Genomic DNA, 15013 nt, shown 5'->3' with positions numbered 1-15013 from the left:
CTTCCATGTCGCCACCTCAGTGACTGGCACCATAATCCATCTGGGGGCCCATGTGCCCAATGGGAGAGGCAGACCTATCCTTCTCTTCCTTATCCAGTTTGTCTACCAGGGTCTGCTGAGTCTATCTACTATTTCTCAAACCTGTTCCCTCTCTCTGTCTCTCTCTCTCTCTCTCTCTCTCTCTCTCTCTCTCTCTCTATATATATATATATATATATATATATATAATTCTCTCTCTCTCTCTCTCTCTCTCTCTCTCTCTATATATATATATATATATATATATATATATATATATATATTTTTTTTTTTTTTTTTTTGAGACAGAGTCTCACTGTGTTGCCCAGGCAGGAGTGCAGTGGCACAACACGGGCTCATTGCAACCTCCACTTCCCAGGTTCAAGTGATTATCCTGCCTCAGCCTCCCAAGTAGCTTGGATTGCAGGCATGCAACACTATGCTTGGCTAATATTTTGTATTTTTAGTAGAGACAGGGATGCACCATGTTGGCCAGGCTGGTTTCAAACTCCTGGCCTCAAGTGATCCACCTGCCTCAGCCTCCCAAAGTGCTAGGATTAAAGGTGTGAGCCACGGCACCCAGGCCTGTTCCCTCTTTAAATAATGCTTTGTAGACAATAGCTCATCCACTAACTGTGGAAAATACCATATAAGACAATAAATAGTAAAAATAAAAACAGTACTCTTAGAACTCAAACAGGCTATCTAGTTCCACGATGACTCCTTACTTATTCTTTCTTGCTGGGTCCCATATAACATCAGGTAACCATAGGTCCTTACTATGAGGACAACACTCAAAACCTCTCCTTCCCATCCTAACTACTCTACTAAGACCCTGCCCTTGAAGACTTCAAAGATAGCTTTTGTAAGTCATCTCCTTCTTACTCCCTTAAGACAGACAGTCAGTGCTATAACTAAATGTTTGTGTCCTTTCCAAATCATGTTAAAACCTAATCCATTTACAAAGTGCAGGATTCACCCCATACTGGCTCCATGAAAAGCCAAACCTTTCCCCCAAGCCATTTGATGCCCACTCACAGTAAGGGGCAGTCTGCATCATCTGCAAGTAGCAAGCAAGCCAGTAAAACATGGTTCATTCCAGTTTGCTCTGCACAGCTGGGAGAAGGGGCAGGACAAGAGACACGCAACTCAGACCAGTTGTGGTCAGTTCTTCCCTGGAGAAAGGTGAACTTCCATTTAAGAGGCTGCAACCCTGGATATAAGACAGAATAGGCCCCAATATGAGCGAGTAAGAAGAGTTCAGCATTGTCCAAGTGGAGGAATGAAGTGAATTCATAGGCTGGGAGAAGGAGAGGAGGTTCCTCTCTAGGTCTAGGAGCTGGGACAGGAATGGTAGAAAGGTCCTATGGCCTGCTCTACATATCAGAGAGCCTGGAGGGCCTGTCTATGATCTGGAAGCCTACTGGAGCAGTGACTGAGAGAGAGGACATCCCAGATTCTGGCTCTGGATGCCAAACACAGTTTGGCAGTTTGAATTCTTGTACCTGTTCTAAGTCATTTCCCTTTAGGCAGGAAGGAATTGCAAGGGGTAAGCTGGAGGGAGAAGATTAAGGATGAAGAATTCATTGTCAGCTTCTGCCACCACAGCTGTTGGGAATCACGCTCAAAATCCTAAGGAAATTGAACACTCAAACAAAGGATCCTCAGCAAAGCAATTTTACTTCTGTGCAGAGGGGTGCTTCTCCTTGGCCAGTCACCATGAGACCACACCTGAACAAAGGGGCAGGAAAGCCTTTATTCCTGACGCATGTCCTGCCCCTGTACCCTCTCCCCATTGGCTGGGGTCGGGTTGCACAATTTGAACTAATCCTGGATGGGTAAACATTTGAACTTTCTTTAGATAGGGTGGGCACATAAGGGAGAGAGGGGAAAAGGGGAAAGGGTGTCTGCAATGAGCTAGAGAGCTAGTCTTCTTTCCAAATAAGGAAAGGAATGTGAGCTGGTACTGATAAGCCTGGTACTATGGCGTGTCTGGGCATGTAGCAAAGGCAGAAAGGAAAAAAAGAGAAAAAGGAAAAAGGGGTGGGGGAGTACTATGAATTAAAGAATAAAGTATTGATCAGGCTATTTGAAGAGAAACCTCATCATAGCCCACACAGCTAAGGCAGGGAAGCCACCATGAAGTAGCTGATTCTGATGTTACATGTGTTTAAATCATTTTGCCTATCAATGGATGCAGGGAATTGCCTCTTCCCTGCTTTCTTTATTCCACAGAAAGGTACATTTTTTAAACCAAAGTTTTGCTGACCATTCCTCCATCGTTAAACACTTGCTAAGTGCCTGCATCATGTCTGACTCTGTGCTGGGCACTGGAGACACAACAGCAAATGGGCACCAGCCTTGCCCAACAAGGTTTGTCCGGACTGCAAACAGCAGTGTGCACTACAGGGTGGTGCTCAATACATTCTTCGCATGTAGAGTTAAACATTGTGACCAGGTTTTTCCTTGCATACATTTAATAAGTACAAATTCTGTCAGGAAATTACATTTAAATATAGGAATAAAAATGTAATCACAAACCTGTAGGTGCCTCATTTGTCAAAGTCAAAGAAACATTGGGACTATTCTCCTGATAGAGCTGTGTGTTTTGCTTTTCCCACTTAAATTCTCATTGTGAACATATTTCATGCATAGAGAGTTTATACATTTTTTCCAGGTTTTCTCTTCAAAGGCCACACCTTCACTGGAGCTAATCCCCATGAGTTAAAAACAAAACAAGGTGAGTTCTTCTTAACTCAGATACCTTTTATTTCATTCGTCCATCCATTCATTCATTCAATGACTATTTTCTTGAGCACCCACCACTGGCACTAGACACCGCACCAAGCTTGAGAAATTCAGTGGTGAACAAGACAGAAGTCTGTCTGCAGGGTCCTTGGGTCTAGTGAATTATACCAATCAGAGCTCAGGCTCCCCGAGGTTGGGAAAACAAAGTTTCCCACTCTGGCTTGTCCTTCTTTCTATGTCTCTTCCTTGATCCTAGCAGACTGACATAAAGATGACTGCTTTGTTCTTTCTCTCTCATGTGCCTTACCTGTGGTTCCTCTACTGAGCATTTCATCTTTTCTACTTTGTTCAAAGGCAAACAACTCTGGCTCTCTCCAGAGGTGGGTTAAATTACCCCTTCCGATCTTTTCAGTTTTAAGTTTAAGGGAGATCAAGTTGTTCAAGGGAGGAGCGCTTTGAGAACTGCCTTCTGAGGGGAATGATGTCAGGCAGCTTCTCAGACACAGGTGTCCTTACTTTGTACCATGATGTCCTGCCAATCTGACCCTGATGAATTGGATTAGGAATGAATAACTGAATAAAAGGCAGTCATTCAAAGACTGACGAGAGATTTATAGGGTGGTCTGGCATCAGTCTTCCCTACATGGATGTGAGTGACTAATATCAACTCTTTCTAGGGAATTTAAGAATTAAAGATAGCAGAGAGAGAGAGAGAGAGAGAGAGAGAGAGAGAGGCAGAGAGACAGAGAGAAAATATGAGAATATAAGGGGGAGGCAGAAGCTTAAAGACACACCAAAAGAAGGCAATACTCAGAAATGAAGCACTTTATGAGTTATGAGTAAGCAATAGCCTGCAGCATCTTCAACACATGAAGTAGAGACAGGGAGTCATTGGGCCACCAAAATAATGGTGCAGAGATAATTCTAGAATCCCTGCTCAGCCACCAGATCTATTAGCATTACCACTAAAGCTATTATTATTCCACAAATCACTCAAATCTCTGTAAGGTCCATCTATGCAGCTGTCCTCACCTTCCTTACTTGCCCTCAGTTCAGTGATAAACTCTATTATCTAAGGGCGACCTAAGCATTTAGTTTTCCTTGCATTTTAAAAGAGCTAAACTGACAAAAAAATCCACCTCCATCAAAAGCCATTGCTTCTTCATTCCCAGAGTCAACATTTTATATACTCCCTAATCCAGAGGCTGGATTCCGGGTCTCCCGCCTCTGCCTGTGTGCACTCTGCGTGAGCACAAAGAACACGATGACTTTCCCTAGGTGTTGATCCGTGATGTAAAACTTGAAATGCATTAGGTAGACTCAGCACCCTAGGGTAAAGTGAATAGGCTTGCTGGCCATTTCTCCTACATGCTGTGAGATAATTTCTATTGATCAAAGATGTCATGAGATTTGAGAAAGGGAGCACTGGACAAACAGGGCGCATGAGGTTAGAGGAGATGTCTCCGACGTTCTCAGCTGAAAAATGGGGATAATATATTACCTAAGAGTTGTGAGAATAAGCAAGCTACTTTATTTCTCACAGCAAAGTGACTATACTTAAAAAAGTTGTGTGTTGTGATGATTTGAGAACAAGTACAGCACTTTCTATACACCAGACCATGCTGCCTTCACACAAGACTGATAAAACAGGCCCACCTTGCCAGCCAGGCTTACAAACTGGCTTCACATCCACCTGCACCAGGGTGTCCTGAGCAGCGGGCTTCTGTCCACAGTCGTAGGCGGTCACCAGGATCTCATACTGGTGTTGTTTGTCATAGCTCAGCTTCTCAGTGTTCCTGATGTTGCCTGAGGAACAGAGATGTTCAAAAGCATTTCAGCTCGATTTAATGACACTGTACTTCTCACAAATCTCTTCTCCACTCCACCCACCTTCACAGAAAGAAAGTGACCCTTTTCCTTATCTCTTTGTAAAAACAAGGGCAAACAGGAGCATGGCTCCATTTGCAGCCTGCTTATGCTTTGGTAGCAAATTCCTGGGAACCCACTGGCTGAAGCCACGTAGCCGTGCAATAGGACTGCCAGGGAATTTCGAGTGCACGCCTGGAATCCAGCTGGCTTGTGTTTATAAGTAATGGGCTGCCAGAAGACTTCCTCCTAAAGTACAGCCATGTGATTGTGTCCCTGACGTAGGGCAAAGACCATTCATCTGCAAGGATATCTCTGGGAAAAAGATGGAATTCAGAAAATGTCCTGACACATATTTTTTCACATCTGGGCTTGTCGCCAGGAATGTTCACTGCCTCATCTCACATTATTTTGCTACCAAATAGGAAGTAAGATCAATGAGAAAACGTGTGACCTCCTTCTGAAAGTGACACAGAATAACACACTTCTTGCCCCGAAGAAGACATTTTTCTTCTCTAAGAGATACCAAGTAATTTTTTTTCAGAGTTGTTTGTGTGCTTTTGTTTCTGTGCGTTTCATATTATGGTTCTGAAATAAATATTTGGTAATTAATGAGCAAAATTTTAATTCATTATTTTTGCTGAAATATAATTTTAGTTCCAGAGAACTAATAAAGACCTAAAATGCATTTAATACTTTTAAGCTTTTAATTCTAAGAGATTAAAGTATTTTGCTGAGAATAATTTCATTCCTATTACATTTTTTCTGGTGGCAGAGTTGACAGCAAATTAGAACTCAAATGTTATCATCTTTTACCAGAAACTAAATTTTAAACATTGAAATCAAAAAACAAATCAACAAAACAGGCCGGGTGCAGTGGCTCACGTCTGTAATCCCAGCACTTTGGAAGGCCTAGGTGGGTAGATGGCTTGAGGACATGAGTTTGAGACCAGCCTGGCCAACATGGTAAAACCCCATCTCTATTTAAAAAAACAAAAATTAGCCAGGTGTGGTGGTACACATCTGTAGTCCCAGCTACTCAGGAGGCTGAGGCACAAGAATTGTTTGAACCTGGGAGGTGGAGGTTGTAGTGAGCAGAGATTGCAGCACTGTACTCCAGCCTGGGTGACAGAGCAAGACTGTCTGAAAAAAAAAAAAATAAAATAAACAAAGAGGGAACGGCTGACCCATATATATGTGTATTTTTTGAGAGCGAGTCTGGCTCTGTCACCCAGGCTGGAGTTCAATGGCATGATCTCGGCTCACTGCAACCTTCCACTTCCTGGGTTCAAGTGATTCTCCTGCCTCAGCCTCCCGAGTACTGGGACATGCCTGGCTAATTTTTATGTTTTTTTGTAGAGATGGGGTTTTGCCATGTTGGCCAGGCTGGTCTTGAACTCCTGATCTTAGGTGATCCACCTGCCTCATCCTCCCAAAGTGCTAGGGTTACAGGCGTGAGCCAACACACCCGGCCTGACTCAGGTGTATTTTTGTATTTCATCAAAACTAAAGAAAAATTACCTAAATGAGCTTTCTTCTATTCTAACTGCTGTGTATTGTTTATGCATATTGAGAGAACATGGAATGAAACAAGAAAGCTTGGAAAGTTAGAAAATTCAAGTAATTCTTTAAAGATCAAAAAAAAAAAAAAAAAGGTCCACCAATTAGGCAATATTAGTGAAACAGTATTGGCACCAGGCCATGAGCAGGTGCTGCACATGTGAATCTATGTGAGGCTGGGAGGAGCAGGAAATGGGAAGTAGGAGGAGCAGATGCTGACTGATGTCTAGGAGGGAATACGAAGTTGCCCAAGACACTGGATCAAGAGTTAGAATAATCAGCTGGGCGCAGTGATTCATGCCTGTAATCCCAGCACTTTGGGAGGCTGAGGTGGGCGGATAACGAAGTCAGGAGTTCAAGACCAGTGTGGCCAACAAGGTGAAACCCTGTCGCTACTAAAACTACAAAAATTAGCTGGATGTGGTGGCAGGCACCTGTAATCCCAGCTGCTTGGGAGGCTGAGACGAGAGAACCACTTGAACCCGGGAGGTGCGCAGAGGTTGCGGCGAGCCGAGATCAAGCCACTGCACTCCAGCCTGGGCAACAGAGTGAGACTCCGTCAAAAAAAAAAAAAAAAGAATTAGAATAATCTATTCTGCTATCTTCTCTGGACTATTTCTAAAAATACAGCTTCATCCACCAATATGAGATAGAATTTAGTTAACAAAGTCAGTCAAAAATATCTGAATAAAAACACGTTTGACGTGTTTCTAGCTTAGTGACTGGTGTTCGAAATCCCTTTCATTTTCCTCAGTTACTGTTTCCCTCTCAGTTCTGAGGGCCCGCACAGGTCTGGAGTGGCCCAGTATTGGTTGGTAACACTCCCCATGGATTCTGCTAACAAACTTACATGTGGTTATAGTTATCACAGGGGAGGAATTCTGTCAGGTGGAAGCACTATAATATAACCATGAGAAGTATATTTTCACAACATCACATTGAATTTTGAAAAAAAAAAAATAACTTCCTTTAAAATTAAATGGCTCTCAAAAGGTACTCCTCTTACAAAAGGAAGACTCAGAGTTTACAATGTGTACAACATTAAGCAGACCAAACACTATTGATTATGGTAGAAAAATAAACACACAAGCTGAATCCTCAGCTCAATTTGTTGCAGCTCTACTTCCATAACAAGTCTTAATAAAACTGTCTGAGAAACTAATTTACCTTCTCCACTACCACCAACTTCGTGCATGTGAAAGTGAGTTTCAAAGCACAGAATTTAAAGCATTAGGTCAAAACTGAGGGTACAGTATTGTGACCAATTGTTGCATGGGAGAAGGTCATATTTCGATAAGATACACATTTAAAATTTTTTGAAAGCTCAGAAAAGTCACCTGTTTTGCGTCTGTTGCAATTGTATCTTTTTCTCCCATATTTGAATCATTTTTCTACCACTATCTTCTCAGGAGACCTAATCCCACAGTTAACCATGGTGAACATAAGTCCCTGGAGCTATTTCTCCAAATGAACTTGAGAAATTTACCTTTAAAGAACAACCAGTCCCTACCTTGAGTATTAGTTTAGGTATTTTTAAAAAAAAACTCTGGGAGAGTAGGGGCTGAGGGGATGAAACAGACGTACTGACCAACACTCTTCTAGTAGAATTTGAATTGGAACAACCTATCTGGAAAGCTACTTGGCAATATATGCCAGTCAGTTTGAAATTGCTCATACCTTTTGGGAGTGCAATTCCTTCTCCAAAAATTGATTCTAGAGAAATGATACAATTGCAGATATATGTGCAAATATGTTCATCTAGTATTTATTACACTGAAAAATAGCCTGACACTGTAAGGGAAGAGCTAAGTAGAACATCTACGCATAAGATGGATTGTTGCTCAGCAGTAAAAGTGGTGATCATAAAGAATGTTTAAAGATGGGGAAAATACATGTAATTAAATGTTAAGTGAAAAAAGGGAGGACAGACAAATGCAAGGATATTGTGGTCCTAATTTTGTTTAAAAACTTTACAGAAAAACTATTGGTAATTTGGCAAACAATGGTTTAATGGTTAACTGTTAATACTGGTTACTTTGGCAGGATTATGGGTGACTTCATACTTTTCTGTGCTTTCTGAATTTCCCACACAAGGCATATAACACTTTTCCATTCATATGGGAAATAAACATTTTCATTCACTTTAAGAAGGAGCAGGCTTTAGAATACATTTGGCTCAGAAGCATGAGTCCTGTTATTCACTAGCGCAGCTTTCTGACAAAGAGAGAGCCCAGCTGAGGCTGCTTGAAGACCAAACAATTGCTTCAAAGTAAAAAATCTGCCAAGTGGTAACTGGGTTTTGTTGAGAGCCTACCGCTCCCTCCTCTGTCATTCTCTAACATGGCTGAGTGGCTGCCTTGTGCCAGAGGCTCTAATATTTTGTTGGCATCAGTTTAGGTAACAATCACATTGCACAGGTACAATATTTAATTCCCATTTTACCGGTGAGGGTCTGAGAAAAAGTTCAAGTAACTTGTCAAAGACCACACACACACAGACACACACACACGAGTGATGGATGCAAGTGTGGTGTCCACCAATTTGCCGGATTTTTTTCCGGCTTTATGGAGGTATGATTGACAAATAAAAATTGTATATATTTAGGATATATGATGTGATGTTTTAATATATGTATACATTATTAAATGACTACCATGATCAAGCTATTTAACATATGCATCGCATCACATTGTTACCTTTGTGTGTGTGTGTGTGTGTGTGTGTGTGTGTGTGTGGTGAGCTCAGTTGAGATCTATTCTCAGCAAATTTCAAGTATATAATACATTACCATTAGCTGTAGTCACCCTGCTGTACATTCTCCAGTATTTATTCATCTTATATTAATAACTAAAGTTTATATCCTATGATCTTCTCTTTTCCCCCACTCCCTCCCTAAACACTGGCAACCACGATTCTACTCTCTATTTCTATGAGTTCAACCTTTTAAGATTTCACATATAAGTGATATCATGAGGCATTTGTATTTCTGAGTCTGGGATATTTCACTGAGTATAATGGCCTTCAGGTTCATCCAGGTTGTTGCAAATGGCAGGATTTCCTTCTTTTTTAAGGTTGAATAATATTCCATTGTATGTGTGTATCTCCCACATATTTTTTATCCATTCATCTGTCAACAGTCACTTAGGTTGCTTCTGCATCTTTGCTATTGTGAATAATGCTGCAATAAATATGGGAGTGCAACTATCTCTTCAAGATATTTATTTTTTCCCCGCTGTGGATACATACCCAAAAGTGGAATTGCTGAACCTATGGTAGCTCTATTTGTAATTTTTTGAGGTACATTCATGCTGTTTTCTGTAATAGCTGCACCAATCTACATTTTCACCAACAGTCTGCAAGGAATCCCTTTTCTTCACATCTTCACCAATGCTTCTCCTCATGGACTTTTTGACGGTAATCATCCTAATAGTTGTGAGGTGATAGCTCATTGAGGGTTTGATTTGCATTTTACTGGTTGTTAGTGACATTGAACATCTTTCTGTATGCACGTTGACCTTCTTTGTATACCTTCTTTGGAAAAATGTCCATTCAGGTCCTTTGCATATTTTGAAATCAGGTTGGTTGTTTGTTTGTTTTTGCTATTGTGTGTTATATGAGTTCCTTATATATTTTGGATAACTCTTTATTGCATATATGGTCTACAAATAATTTTCCCATTCTGTAGGTTGCCTCTATTTTGTTGAATGCTTTCTTTGCTATGCAGAGCTTTTTAGTTTGATGTTGTGCCACTTGTTTAATTTTGCTTTTGTTGCCTATGGTTTTGCTATCAAATTAAAAAATCATTGCCACTATCAACGTCAAGGAGCCTTCTCCTTATATTTTCTTCTAGGGTTTTTATAGTTTCAGGTCTTATGTGTAAGTCTGTAATCCATTTTGAATTTATTTTTGTATATGGTGTAACAGAAGCATCCAATTTTGCTTTGTTTTGCTTGTGGATATCCAGTTTTTTTCAGTACTATTTATTCACAAGTCTGTTCTTTTCCATTGTGTATTCTTGGGGTCTTTGTTGAAAATTAGCTAACTACATATGTGTATATTTATTTCTGGGTTCTCTATTCTGCTCCATTGGTCTATGTGTCTGTTTTTATGACAGCTACATACTGATTTGATTACTATAGCTTTGCAATATAGTTTTATAGTTTGAAATCAGGAAGTATAATACTTCCAGGTTTGTTCCTCTTGTTCAAGGTTGCTTTAGCTATTTGAGGTCTTTTGTGATTCTATATGAATTTTAGGATTGTATCTTCTGTTACTATGAAAACTACCATTGTAATTTTGATAGAGATTGCATTGAGTCTGTATCTTGCTTTGGGTAGTACAGACATTTTATTTTTAAATTTTTTTATTTTAATAGTTTTAGGGGTACAAGTGGTTTTTTCATTACATGAATTGTATAGTGGTGAAGTCTCGGATATTAGTGCACCTATCACCCAAGTAGTGTACATTGTTCCCAATGGGTAGTTTTTTTTACCCCTCCCCACTTCTCATCCTTTTCCTTCTGAGTCTCCAATGTCCATTATACCACCCTGTATGCCTTTGCACACCCATAGCTTAGGTCCCGTTTATAAGTGAGAATGTGCAGTATTTGGTTTTCGATTCCTGAGTAGAACACTTTAACAATATTGATTCTTCCAATCCATAAACATGGGATATCTTCTAATTTATTTGTGTCTTCTACATTTTCTTTCATCAATGTTTTATAGTTTTCTGTGTACATATATTTCACCTCCTTAAATTATTTCTAAGTATTTTATTTCTTTTGATGCTATCGTAAATGCATTTAAAAAATTTTCTTTTTTGGATAGTTTGTTGTTAGTGTACAAAAATGAAAATAATTTTTGTATGTTGCTTTTGTATCCTGCAACTTTTCTGAATTTATTAGTTACAGCAGTCTTTGGTGGGGTCTTTGGGGTTTTCTCCATGTAAAATCATGTAATCTGCAAACAGATAATTTTACTTATTCCTCTCTGATTTGAGTACATTTTATTTCTTTTCTTCCTTAATTGATCTGGATAGAACTTTCAGTACTATGTTGAATAAAAGTGGCAAGAGTGAGCATCCTTGTCTTATTCCTTACCTTTGAGAAAAAAGCTTTAAACTTTTCACCGTGGAGTATGATGTTTGCTGTGGCTTTGTAATATACAGTCTTTATTGTGTTGAAGACATTCCTTCTATACATTATTTGTTGAGAATTTTTATCATGAAAGGATGCTAAATTTTGTGAAATGCTTTTTCTGCATCTATTGAGATATCATATGATCTTTGTCCTTCATTCTGTTAATGTAGTATATCACATTTATTGATTTGTGTATGTTGAACTTTCTTTGCATCCCAGGGCTAAGTCCCACTTAATCATGGTGTATGATCCTTTTAATGTGCTGTTGAATTTGGTTTGCTAGTATTTTGTTGAGAACTATTTTTGCATCTAAGCTCATCAGAAATATTGGCCTATAATTTTCTTTTCTTGTACTGTCTTTGTCTGACTTTGATGTCAGGGTAATGCCAGCCTAGTAAGATGAGGTTGAAAGTGTTCCCTTTTCTTCAATGTTTTGGAAGTTTGAGAAGGATTAGTATTAGTTCTTTCAATGTTTGGTAGAATTCAGCTGTGAATCCATCAGATCCTGGGATTTTCTTTGATGGGATATTTTAAAAAACTATTATTATGAATTCAGTCTTCTTACTCATTATTGGTCTGTTCAGATTCTCATTTCCTTATTATTCTGTCTTGGTAGGTTGCATGTCTTTAGGAACTTATCTATTTCTCCTAGGTTATGCAATTTGTTGGTATAAAAGTGTTCTTAGCAGTCTCTTATCATCCTTTGAAAATTATTTCAGTAGTATCAGTTGTAATGTCTTCTCTTTCATTTCTGATTTCATCTATTTGAGTCTTGTCTCTGTTTTTTTCTTAGCCTAGCTAAAGGTTTATCAGTTAGTTTATCTATTGAAAAAAATTTGGTGTTATTGATCTTTTATACTGTTTTCTACTGTTTCAGTCATTTCTGTTCTAACCTTTGTTATTTCCTTCCTTTTACTAATTCAGGGTTTAGTTTGTTCTTGTTCTAGTTCCTTGATGTATAACATTAGGTTATTTGAGATCTTTCTTCTTTTAAAATTTAGGTGTTTATTTCTATAACATTCCCTTTTAAAATGGTGTTTCCTACATCTGAAAAATTTTGACATATTGTGATTTCATTTTCATTTGCCTCAAGATATTTTTTAAATTTTCCTTTTGATTTCTTCTTTGACCCATTTGTTGTTCAGGACCACATTATTTAATTTCACATATTTGTGAATTTTCTAGTTTTTTGTCCTGCTATTGATTTCTAGTTTCATACCATCATGGTTGACAAAAATATGTTATATGATTTAAATTTTAAATTTAAGACTTTATGGCTGTAGTGAATACTTACAATTTCATGTTACCTTGGCATTCATTTTGAATATTAGTTAGACTTCCCCATACCAGAAGCAGGACTCAGTCACTCTTAACACAGTTTCCAGTTCTACATCTCCAAGTTTCTCTGTGTGGCTAATTCAAACAACTGCCTTATACAATAGCCTCCTGGTGACCAGTTCCTTATGGGACAGCTAGATACAGCCTACTTGCTTGGTCCTGCTGCCCACCATACTCTGCATGGACTGTGCAGATATGCCACAGTGACTACCTTTCAGTGAACATGTGACCTCCTAGAACTCATGCCTATTTGCTTTAAAGCCAACAATTAAAACTTCTCATGGAGTTGGTTGTGGTGGCTCACACCTGTAATCCCAGCACTTTGGGAGGCTGAGGTAGGTGGATTACCTAAGGTCAGGAGTTTAAGACCAGCCTGACCAACGTGGAGAAACCCCGTCTCTACTAAAAATACAAAAGTAATCAGATGTTGTGGTGCATGCCATTAATCCCAGCTACTCAGCAGGCTGAGGCAGGAGAATCACTTGAACCCGGGAGGCAGAGGTTGTGGTGAACCAAGATTGCAGCATTGCAACTCCAGCCTGGGCAACAAGAGTGAAACTCTGTCTCAAAAAACAAAAACAAAAACAAAAACAAATCTCCCCATGGGTAATGTGTTTAATTAATGTTGTGAACTCAATAAAAACATTGGCCCATGGGTCTCTTTTTCTCTACCAGCCTGCACTTCCTGATCTCTGTGTGACCTGTAGGCATGCCATGTATTCCCAGAATCTGTAGGTACTAAAACCTTTTAAACTTTCACATTGTGGTTGTATCATTGAAGCTGTGCCCACAGCCTAATTTCTAATGGCGAAGCTGCCTCAAAGGGATCCTTGTGGGTGAATTCCCGTGCTGATGTTCTTTTGTCTGAGCTTCTGGTGGTTGCTGAGCACAGTAGCTACCAGCTAACTTGGTGGAGAAACTTGAAGAGTTTCATTGAAAACAATGACCTAACATGTGATCTTCCTGGAGACTGTTCTATGTGTATTATATATTCTGCTGCTGTTTGATAAAGTGTTCTGTATATGTCTGTTAGGTCCATTTGGTCTAAAGTAAAACAGTTCAAATCCAGTGTTTCCTTACTGATTTTATCTCTTGATGCTCTATCCATTGTTGAAAGCAGTTTCTTACTATTTTTCTATTGTTGTCCATTTCTCCCTTCGAATTTGTTAGTATTTACTTTATATGTTTACATGCTCTAGTGTTGGGTACACATATACTTACAATTGCTATATCTTCTTAATGATTTTACTTTTTTATTATCATATAATGACTTTCTTTGCCTCTTTTTGCAGTTTTTGACTTAAAGGCTATTTTGTTTGATATAAGTATAGCTACCACTGCTCTCTTTTGGTTTCCATTTGCACAAAATATTTTATCCTATCTTCACTTTTATTATTTGCATGTCCTTAAAAGTGAAGTGAATCTCTTGTAGGCATCATATAGTTGGGTCTTGTTTTATCCACTCTATGCCTTTTGATAGGTGCATTTAGTCCATTTACATTTAAAGTAATTTTTGATAGGTCAAGACTTAATATTGCTATTTTATCAACCTTTGCTGGTTGTTTTGTTGATCTTTTGTTCCTTTCTTTCTCTCTTGCTGTCTTCCTTTGTGACTTGATAACTGTCTGTAGCAGTATGCTTTGATTCCTTTCTCTTTATTTTTTTTGTGTATCTACTACAGGCTTTTACTTGGTGGTTACTGAGGCTTACATATTATAAAACATATTATGCTTGTACCAGTCTATTGTAAGCTGATAAAAACTTAACATGAAATGCACATACAAGCTTTGCACTTTTATTCCCCCCATTTTATATTTTTGTGCCACAATTTACTTTTTTATATTGTGTATTCATTAACAAGTCATTTTAGCTATAATGATTTTAATACTTTTGTCTTTTAGCCTTTAGAGTTACAAGTGATTTACGTATCACCTTAGCAGTATTTGAATATTTTGAATTTGAATATATACTGATCTTTACCTGTGAGTTTCATACCTTCATATGATTTTGTATTAACAAAAAGCATCCTTTTGTTTCAGCTTGAAAAACTCCCCTTATCATTTATTGTAAGGCAGATCTAGTGGCAATGAATGCCCTAAGCTTTTGTTTGTCTGAGAAAGTGTTTGTTTCTCCTTAATTTCTGAAAAATAGCTTTGTCAGGTAAAGTACCCTTGGTTGGTAGTTTTTTTTTCTTTCTTTTTCTTTCAGCGTCATAAATATATAATCCTATTCTTTTCTGGCCTGCAAGGTTTCTGTTGAGAAATCCATTGATAGCTTCAGTGAAGTTCCCATGTATATGATATATACTTTTTTTTTCTTACTCTGCTTTCAAACTTCTCTGTGTCT

General features: G+C 38.7%; 1 protein-coding gene across 2 annotated transcripts in view; it reads right to left on the bottom strand.

The window, feature by feature from the left end:
- The window catches only part of CLSTN2 (calsyntenin 2), a 628828-nt gene that overhangs the window by 132400 nt on the left and 481415 nt on the right, over window positions 1-15013 (bottom strand). For both annotated transcript variants that reach the window (XM_050779679.1, XM_050779680.1), the window contains exon 5: window positions 4423-4572. In XM_050779679.1, the coding sequence (XP_050635636.1) occupies window positions 4423-4572 (150 nt within the window). The remainder of the gene's footprint in view (window positions 1-4422; window positions 4573-15013) is intronic.

The sequence above is a fragment of the Macaca thibetana genome, chromosome 2, assembly GCF_024542745.1.
Source record: "Macaca thibetana thibetana isolate TM-01 chromosome 2, ASM2454274v1, whole genome shotgun sequence".
NCBI lineage: Eukaryota > Metazoa > Chordata > Mammalia > Primates > Cercopithecidae > Macaca > Macaca thibetana.
This window is presented reverse-complemented; position numbering and strand designations above follow the sequence as displayed.